The 10,185-nt window shown below is 40.0% G+C and overlaps 1 protein-coding gene across 1 annotated transcript in view; it reads left to right on the forward strand.

The window, feature by feature from the left end:
* Positions 1 to 9,928, forward strand: part of LOC134635850 (polypeptide N-acetylgalactosaminyltransferase 10-like) — a 123,361-nt gene extending 113,433 nt beyond the window's left edge. The window contains exons 11-12 of the mRNA XM_063485442.1: positions 2,881 to 3,030; positions 3,777 to 9,928. Coding sequence (XP_063341512.1) covers positions 2,881 to 3,030; positions 3,777 to 3,941 — 315 coding nt within the window. The 3' untranslated portion in view covers positions 3,942 to 9,928. The remainder of the gene's footprint in view (positions 1 to 2,880; positions 3,031 to 3,776) is intronic.
* Positions 9,929 to 10,185: the final 257 nt, after the last annotated feature.

Genomic DNA, 10,185 nt, shown 5'->3' on the forward strand with positions numbered 1-10,185 from the left:
CGATTGGTCCTTTATGGATTTCCGACTGGGCGCATTCCCTCGGTGGGGCCAGTTTGCAAATAATAATGAGACACTGAAGTTCAGGTAAACCACTTTCAGGTGTGTAAATAGTAGCTGGATGGGGAGAAAATAAAAGCAAGAGAAAGTTTCTAGATGACTCCTGCATGCTTCATGCCAAAAAAGGAGGACTATTCAGTAAAAATGTAATGAGGTCTAATTATGATATTTTGAGCATTCGTTTGAGAAAGTTTCACACACATTATAATCCAATGCAATATATTCTGAAGTAGCTGAACAGTTGTATGAGTGTTTGTATACAGTCAACACTTCAATTCAATTCAATTTCTTTATTGTCCCACAAGCAGAAATTAGTTTAGCAGCAGGATAAAAATAAACAGAACAATAATATAAAATAATAATGACAATAATAGTGATAGAAAGTCCAAGGACGGTTATTTGCCATTGAGGAGACAAGATACAGTGGGGATAAAAGAAACCTGGAGTCTTTTAGTCTTCCTCAGAGGTACTCTGAAACGGCGGCCGGAAGGCAACAACTCAGACTCACTGTGAAGTGGATGGTTCAAACAATTAATAATAGAATGAGCCTTTCTGAGCACATTTTTATTGTAGATGGCCAAAAGTCCATCTTGCCAGCGCCCTGAAATTTTGCAAGCAGTTTTTACCAGAAGTCCCAACCGATTCTTATTCTTCACCGTCAGGTTACCAAACCAGGCAGCGATACAAAAAGACATCACAGATTCTATAAAACTTCTATAAAACAAAGACAACATCTCAGATGAGACATTAAAAGATCTCATTTTCCTTAAAAAGAAAAGTCTTTGTTGAACTTTTTTAGTAGTGGCATCAGCATGATAGTAGGTGATGAGCTATCAGAGGACTTCCTAAAATCAATAATCATGTCTTTAATTTTAGACACATTAAGTGAAAGGAAGGACTCCAATTTACAAAATCATCTACAACCTGTCCATGGCCTGACTCGTCCCCCACTAGAAGACTGACTGACTGTGTCGTCAGCAAACTTCAGGATGTATCTGTTCGTGAAATTACTGCGACACTCATTTGTGTACAGAATGAACAGAAATGAGTGTCGGCTATCAAATAAAACACATTTTAACAATGTTTATTACTAATTTTCCCAATGACCTGAAGGCTACTCTAATAATAAAGTAGTAAAGTGTTGTTCTCATTTCAAGTAAAATAAGGCTTCTCCTTAAAAATAATAAGAGCTTGTCTTCAAATAGTGTTTTATTTAAAATAATGAACAGGTTTAGTTGGGGTTTCCCCTTTTCTTCGTTGTTCTGAACTAAATTTTCACTATAAACCGTCTCAGCTTTAAGCCTCCTTTTCCCCCCACCTGTTTCTCCTCTTCAGACTTCTGCAGCTCGTCTTCTGTTTCCTGCTTTCACATGTGCTCTGAATAAAAGATTTGATTGACTGCTTAGAGAATTAGAAAGCACGCAGTTGGGTCTGTGTTTCCTTTCTACATACGTGACTACAGTAAAGACAAAGGAAAAGGCTGCACACATTAAAATAACCTTTGCAGAGAAAGATGGAAACAGTCTGTCAAAATCTAGTAATAGGTCTGCGTCTGTAAAGAATGACGGGGAATCATAATAAAAAACGGTACAATATTGCTCATCTGTCAAAAACATGATACCTTGCTAAGCACCAGCAGTCCAGAGAGGAGGGTTCTTGAGTAGAGATTTGATTATATTGTGATCATAGACTGAAGCTGGCTCTTCTTTTACAAAACTGTGGTCTTCTTTCAGACCACATACACTAAAATGCACCCAGTTTTGTGTATTATATTAGGACATTTTTCTGCATGCAGACATGTTTATGGGCTGGTTGACATGAGGACAAAGGATAAACATTTTCAGTAAACGGTTAAAAAAAAATATCTGCTGTGTACATAACTCTTTCATTTGGTTAGTAAATATATATACACAAAATGCAGTGTGAGTTGAAAAATCTGCCTATTTAAAAGCTGCTCCCTTGTCACAAACGGGCACCACAGCAGGTAACGCCACATGTTGGATTTGGCAGAGTCTTACACCAGATGCGTTTTCTGACATTTGTGTCTCCAGCTGGAATCGAACCAGCTACCTTTCGGTCATCAGTCAGATGTGTTACCCTCACTGGATATGGGGGAAAAATGGTGACTAAAATGTAGTGAACTCTCTTGTCAGTGCTGCACTGCTTCCAGTACGGCTGCTATTTTTAGATTGCTCCCTGAAAGTCTGATTCACACTGAATGGATACAGACTGGCATTTGTATAGCACTTTTCTACTCTTACTGACCATTCAGAGCACTTTGCACTGCAAGCCAATTTCACCCATACATCGCTTTTAGCACTTCACACCTACAGCCAATCAGAGAATCACAAATTAACCTAACGTGCATGTTGTTGGATTTTGGGAGGAAGCCAGAGTAACCAGGAGAGAGGAGAAAAACAAAAACAGAGGTTTCATACAGAAAACTCCAGAAACCAAGGTGTTCAAGTCTCCTCCTGTATAAAACAGGTCAGAAGTTTCCATCAATAATCAAAGGCCACAACTATGATAAACTTTTAGATTTTTATAAAATTCAATTCAGAACTCTACAGAAGCAAAACAGCACAAAGGAGCAAAAGCAGCCTAGGAAAGTGAAGGTTTCTTACAGTAGGTTATAAAAGCGATTTCTCCCACATTGATATTTTAACCCTGTATCGCTCTTTTCAAAAGTTCTGACCTACAAAACAAACGATTCATTTCAAGTCCCCCGCAAGTCCCTTCACCCTGTGCTCAGAATTTTTCATGTCGCGTAAAGATCATCGCACTTCAAAAAAGAAAAAAATCATTACATTATATCTCCTGCAGGTGTTTACGTTTGGCTGGAGAGAGGACATTCGGGTGGGCGACCCCATGCACACGAAAAAAGTTTGCTTCGATGCCATTTCCCACAACAGCCCCGTCACCCTGTACGACTGCCACGGCATGAAAGGCAACCAGCTGTGGCGCTACAGAAAGGTATGACAGAGATGAAGCGGAGATCAGAGTCGGCGCCTTCGGCGTGGTTATGTGTAATGTTTGTGTGGTGAGCTCTCTTTCTCTGAGCCTTTTTGTTTTCCTTTTACAGTACAAAACAGCAAAATTGCAAATGTAATTGCTTCAGAATGAATGACTTCAAGAATGCTTAATCAGTTCCCAAAGCTTTGCACTTTTTAACCGAATCTACGGTGCTCATTATGTTGTTGTGCTTTTATGCTCGGCTATTACAAAGGGCCACGTTTCTATTTTTGTAACCATTGTGGGATTTAATGTAGCCACAAAGAAACATGCTGGCAGCAGTAAACAACACAACTTGAAAGCATTACTTGCAAACACTGGTTTAAAGTGGACCTGTTATACCCATTCCCAGCTCTGTATATTTATTTGATTCTACTAGAATATCTTTGCATGAGTCACTGTTTAACATGAGCTGAGTTTTTGTGCAGTCCCCTGTCTTTATCCTCCACCACAAACAAGCCATTATAGTTCCTGTCCTCCACCCTTAACCCAAGATTATTCTCATTGGCCGTCCCTCACAAACAGAAGGTTTGAACAGTCGAGATATCCCCTCTCGCTGACATAAAACAGACGAGACATGAAAAAGTTGAGCATTTAGAGCAATAGCTGTCAGGGAGTCATTATTTCAAACACTGTCCATGTTTTAAATGAGTTTCCGAATAGTTTCTCTTTGACGCAGCTGTCATCTCCCTTGTTTCTCCCTCCAGGATAAGAGTCTGTATCACCCCGTCAGCAACAGCTGTATCGACAGCAGCCCGAACGAGCGGCGTATCTTCATGAACACGTGTGACCCGTCCTCGCCCACTCAGCAGTGGCTGTTTGAGAAAACCAACGCCACCGTGCTGGAGCACTTCAATCAGGGCGCCAAGTGAAGTCCTGCAGCATCCACGAGGAAGGACTCACGCAGAAGTGGAGCTGCTGCTGCTGCTATTGCGAACTGGGGTATTTCCCATTTACCTCGCAATGAGGTGACAGCTGTTTCTCTTTGGGGTGCTGGGAGTGAGGCAGGACGGGACGCAGAGGGGGTTAGTTAAACGCATTAGTGTGAGGGAAGATTGGGTTCGAGTTTGATTGATGGGATTTGTGTAAAAGTTACTCTGTGAGAGATGGGTGTGTTCTGTCGGGGTGCTGCTGTGGCAGTAGGTCTGTCTCACTTCCTGATTTTTATTTAATTTTTTTTATCGTCTGCCATTCCTCTTTATTTCTTTATTTCAAATCTCCCTCTCTTCCCCTGTACTGTTTCCTCTCTGGGGGTTTGTTGTTTGCAGTTTTCTCTCCCTCTCTTTCTGTCCATCTACCTTTTATCCTCCAATCTCTCCTCCCTCGTTTCTCTCCCGGTCTGCCACTGCCTGCATGTCCGTCTCTATCTGCCTGCATGACTGCACCTTTGCCCACCTTTTTCATTCTCCCTCTCAAATATCCTTATGTCTCTCCAGCTCTGACAACCTCCCCGGGGGTAGATGAAGGGGGGAGGGCTCGTGCTGAGCCAAAGTCATACTGACACCTGGGTGAAGCCAGGCAGAACCACTCTGAAAATCACCTGGTGAAGTGATTCTCCTTTACAACCTTCTGTTCCCTCCCTCATCCTTCCCCCCATGTGTGTAACTCCTGGTCTGCGGGCAGAGCTGCATTGAATGTAGTGGGTGAAAGTTGACAAAGACGGTCCGAGGAGATAAGACCTTTTGCACGTGCCTCACTTATTTTTTCCTTATTCTCTGCTTTCCTGTCTGTATTTATTGATTAGTCCTTCACAGATTTGTCACTGTGCCACGTTCTTCTTATATTCCTCAGAGGCGAGCGCTATCCGATGCCAGGGTATGTGCAGGCTGACTCCTGCTGGGTAATGGTGCAGTCAGACTAGATTTTGCTTTCTTCATAGAGGTCCTGCATCTCTTAAAGTAGACAATAAGAATGCAGGCTGTCTGTGAGGCCTGCACAGAGATAAAAGCGACAATGGCAAGGTAAGGTCATTGCACTGCAACAAGGCTCCAACAAGTGCTTCCTTTGAGATCTTACCCTGGAGTGGGTCCCTTTATTTGAGAATGCTTTGAGAAAAGCTCCTCAAAGCAGTGACTACTAAATCAGGAGGTATTTGTTCAGAATTTAGTTTTAAGGTTGCGTGGTTACTGCGGTTTGTTAGCTAAATAGCCGTTCTACTTCGCATCACCCATACTACTACTACTACTACTACTACTCATTATTCATACTACATCTCATAGGATTTGCAGTATACAAGTAGGTGTGCTTTTTTGGCACTACGCACACAGTAAGTGTTTAAAGTTTGGGGCTCATTTGCCTGCTACATTCAACAGTGTGTACTTTGTTGGGGCTATACCAAAAGCAAATGGAGAAAAAAAATATGCAATTTTAAATGCACTGTAAGTTTTCCCAAGCCAAACTTCTGTCTGACTGCACCATGAGAGCTTCTTTGTCATTATGGTGGTGACAGTGGGAGTGGGAGTAGCTGTCACACCTCTATGAGTTTCTCCCTTGCTTTCTGTGCGCTATTTGCCGCTTTCCACTCAGTCACTGAAGCAACCCGGTCACAGACGGCCGAGCAAGGGGTCTCGTCAAGGTGTGGAGCAGCAGGCAGCACCACAAATAGACCCCTGCGTGCCTGGATGGCTGGCCGTGTGACTGACAGGCCAGCTGATTCTCAGCAGGGCTGCCTGATTGGCCGGCCGCCATGCTGACACATCACTTTAGAGTACAGTGTGAGCAGGAGGAGAGACCAAAAGGGGAAATTATCCAGGATAGCCTCGCCAAGGTAGCGCTGGGATTGAGACTAACGTGTGTGTGTGTGAGGGGGGGGGTTAAAATGCATTAAGCACTTATGGAATGATAAACTTGAATGAAATCTTAGTGCCTTGTTAGAAGAGGACTAGATGTTGCTGTGTGTATTTGCAGAAAATGTGTGTGGCCTGAAATGTCCAGATGAAAATAGGGAACAATTCCTCAATTCAGGAAGTGACTTTGCTTGGATTTTTTTTATGCTGTAAAAAGACTCCTCAAGTCTTTGAACTGATCATGAATTGACTTCTGGTGCAGGACCTTGAACGCACCACTGGCTTTGTGAACACACATGTAACTGCTGGCTGTGAATAGAGCTAAAAAGACTGTTTTTTGTTGTTTTCCCAGCATATTTGCTCCTGCTGTCAAAAGTAAACCACAACCCTAAGAAGACCTTTTGTTGTATTGAAATCATGATATGATGCTGTGTTGTTTTCCCACTTGTTCAATCCAGAATATTATAATGAGAAAGGAAATTGCTGTCTTTGTTTACCAGTGTCGCCATCTGCCTTTATAAATCCTTTTTTTCATTCTGTTTTTAATCAAATGTGCTTTCATCCTTTCTTTGATCCTGTGGTTTAGCTGATGGTGATTTTGCTTGAATCCCTGTTTGACACTATGTTTTGGGATGTTCTGGTCTGTCGCCTGCACACATTCTCTAATCCCATTTTGTGAAGCAGAACAATGTTCAGTGTGTGCCATTTTAATCATCAGATCCAGGTATTGGGCTCTGGAAGATATTAACATGCAGTAGTAGACCAAAAGAAATGGTAATATTCACTATATATCACAATATTTCAGTATTTAAGTCAGATATTAGAAAATGTTGGGGAAAAATATATATTGAGCTCCTTGTTGTGTGCAGATTAAAACCTTTACCAACACAAATGCAAAACGGATTTTATCACAATCAGTGCAAACAATGATTTGTTGTTTCCAATTCTGTCTTATCACATAAATTGTTCACACAAATGCTAACCAAGAACCCATATTTAGATAGCGGAGCTGGTAGATTTGCAATGAGATTATTGAGAGGTGAAGATAGAAAACACTTGTGATAGTTATTTAACATGTTCGACTATTAAGTTGTTAAAACCTGATCTACTTTTCAAAAAACCCTTCTTGAGTTACAGTAAATGGTTCATTTACCAGCATGTAACTGCTATTTATTACCAGCAGGAGCGTACCAAATGTAAACCTTTTTGTAGTATTCTCTTCTTGCTGTTGGTCCCTTACCACACTGTCTACACCGGTATAGTAGTGTGGACTTAATTAAATATTAACTAAAATTAATCAACAAATTATTTTAATAAACCGTTGACAGACTTGCTAACTTCGTACCTCATGGAGGATAACTGTGGATGTTCTAGCTGAAGCCCAGTGTTACATACTGTAGCAAAAGAGACAATCAACAGTTTGTGCGATTTTCCTACCCTAACATAATGCATCACATGTCTCTAAGGGATTTGAACAATAAAGGATAACAGCTTTTCATTCTGTGCACTTTTAAAATCAGTCTTCATGAGGTCTACTCTGTTTTAAAGAGGAACAAAAGATTTTCTTTCTCTTCTTCACGCTGACCTTCGAGCTACATGCCTGGATACTTTGTACACTGTCAAATTGTTAAAAGATGACTTAGAATTATTGTTTCAGACCACCGAGTAAGGTTACCAGCAGATGATCCAACAGGAACATTTTGATCCAGCATCTGACTTATTTTTGTTATCCACTGTATATCCAGATATGATTTCCTTGCATTTCTTTTCTTTGACATCATGCTAGAATTGATAGTGGGCTGGGCTGTTTCTGGGATTGTTTTTTTTTTTTTTTTTTTCCTGAAGAATTGTTAATACGAACACTTTGTGGAAGTTTTATAGAAGGTGGGTACATAAGGCAACATTTTTGGTTGAAATGAGACTGTCGAAGTACTAAAAGTTACTTTATACTTCTTTTTGAGAAAGTGTACTATTCTTTATTATTTCATCTTGTTTTTCTTCTCTCACATTTATCCTGCAGAACAGTTTAGAATTGCATCTGGTTTTTCTTGAGTCTGCCAAGCCCAACTGTCACATGACTTTTGGCTGTGTTGTATAGAATTAGTAAGAAAGGTGTTTCAGGTAGCTGATGTGTTAGCTTGTGCTTTTTCAAAGATGTTTTAGGCATGAAGAGCTATAGTAGTGCCAGAAAATCCCTTATTCCAATAAAACATCAGGGACAGCAGAATCAAATGCAGTAGGATGCAGATGAGTTGATTTTAGAGAAAATGTAGAACTTAACTGTCAAATAGAATGCCATGATTAGTCAACTGGCTAGTTTTTAAACAAGTATCTGACAGTTTCTTGACAGTAAATCATGATATAATTTGACCTGGAATGTGCTAAAAATGCTTTATAGAATAGCCAAAGTCCTATTTTTAAGTAACAAAATATAAAATACAAAAAAAGACTTATAAATCAACTGCAGAAAGCAAACAGGTAAAATCAGCTGGCAAAGATGGGAAAACTACTCTTGGCAGCCGAAAACATAGACGTATGGGTATAATCATAAAGCTCTGCCAGCAAAAGTCTTATTTAGATGTCCTAATCTCCCCTGCAGAGTAATCTTCCTGTTCCCCTTGCCTCAACTGCGCAGAAAAGAACCAGAGGTCATTGCTGGTATTTAGTAGTAGTTTAGTAGTTGAGTCTTTTGGGTCTCACAACCAGAATCGTCATTAAAATGACATGAAAGCTGAAGGTTTTTTTTCCTCCAGGAAAATGTTTGGTAAAGCCCCAGTCACACAGGCCTGGTCCCACCATGATTGAGATGTTGGTGAAAGTGCTATCACCAATAAATCTGAGGTTAAAATAACATATTATCAGTATAACAAATTAAGATATCTCACTACAGTCTAAACTCAGCTCTCAGTCCCTGTTGTTGAAAGAATAATCCCAAGCTTGGCATATTTGCCTCGAGGGCAGGAAGACAAGGAGCACCTTTTGTGATTTTTTTTTTTTTAATTTATTTATTTTTTGACAGTTTAGTGAGTCATCACAAAATGATGGGAACTGCATTCTGTTTGAGTAGATAAGATGATAGCAATGATAATCAACCGTTCTGCAGGAAAGGATAGGGGAGGAAACGAGATGATGCCAAAAGTGCGTTCATGCTCTTCATCTTTACTGTGTTCTGTACAAAGTGCATTAAATTAAAAAGGAACTTAAATGGATCGGTGTCTCTGGGGAAATTTCACAGGATGTTGCCAACTGTATCCCCTCAATTATGTTTAATTGAATAAGCTTTTAAAAGTGTGGGGTTTTTTCAATCGGAGTAATCTGTACCTTTCCATTGCACATGCAAAGTTTGTTTTATTACATCAAAGCATAACTTGGGTCGAAGTCTTTGAGGCACTGCTTTATTTCAGCTTTTATCCACTGTGGGAAAGTATTTAAGTAAAAAAAAAAACTTCCCTTGCAGACAGTAGGGATACGAATTTAGCAAATCGATTCCACTGTCACTTAACATAGATCGGTTCTCATTGGCACCGTTTTGAGAGTCGACACCATCACTAAGAAACATATCAAAGGAAAGGAATTGAACTACTGGGAACCATTCCCTACAAGACCCGATCCTCAATTCCTGTCCTTAGCTGGCACCCATATAATGGTATAAACCACAGTTCAAGTACACAAACACTTCAAATGTAATACTTTTCCACAGCTGCTGGGATAGAGCAATCGTAAATGTGCTGAAACGTTTTATAACGTTAATATCCAAATACATTTTTAAGTTGTAATTGTTTCCCACCTTCATATGTTCAGTCGAAAGTCTGTTGGGCAGAATAATCTTAATTTACAGGAGCAAATGTTTTTAATGTCAGTGGCCAACGTGGCCCATCACACAATGTTGTGTACGTGTGTGAGCTTTGATGTGTAGGGAAGTGTACATTTTGTATCTCAAAAATATCCAATATTTTTTTCTACTGACATTGCAACTGTAAAGGTGTATTTAGGTATTTAACAAACTGTACAATTAAACTGGAATTGTATGATATTTTTTTCTGAAAATTGTAAAATAAAAAGGTTTCTATATTTGGATGAACGTCTGTCTGTGCTTCTGGAACTCTGGAAAAAATTCTCCATAGTTAAATAAAATAGTTGGAAGTTATCATCAAATCAAGTCCTTTTATATAGCTCTATATAGGGGGGGGGGAAACTTATACTAGAAGCCTCTCGCCTCGAACCACCTCTTTAAGCCAACTTTCAGTCTTCTTCATTTAAGTCTGATACATAATTAAAAAGGATAAGGCATAAACAGGTGCACTTTACAGGGAGTGTCACTGCGATCCTG

Source organism: Pelmatolapia mariae, linkage group LG10_11 (genome assembly GCF_036321145.2).
Source record: "Pelmatolapia mariae isolate MD_Pm_ZW linkage group LG10_11, Pm_UMD_F_2, whole genome shotgun sequence".
NCBI lineage: Eukaryota > Metazoa > Chordata > Actinopteri > Cichliformes > Cichlidae > Pelmatolapia > Pelmatolapia mariae.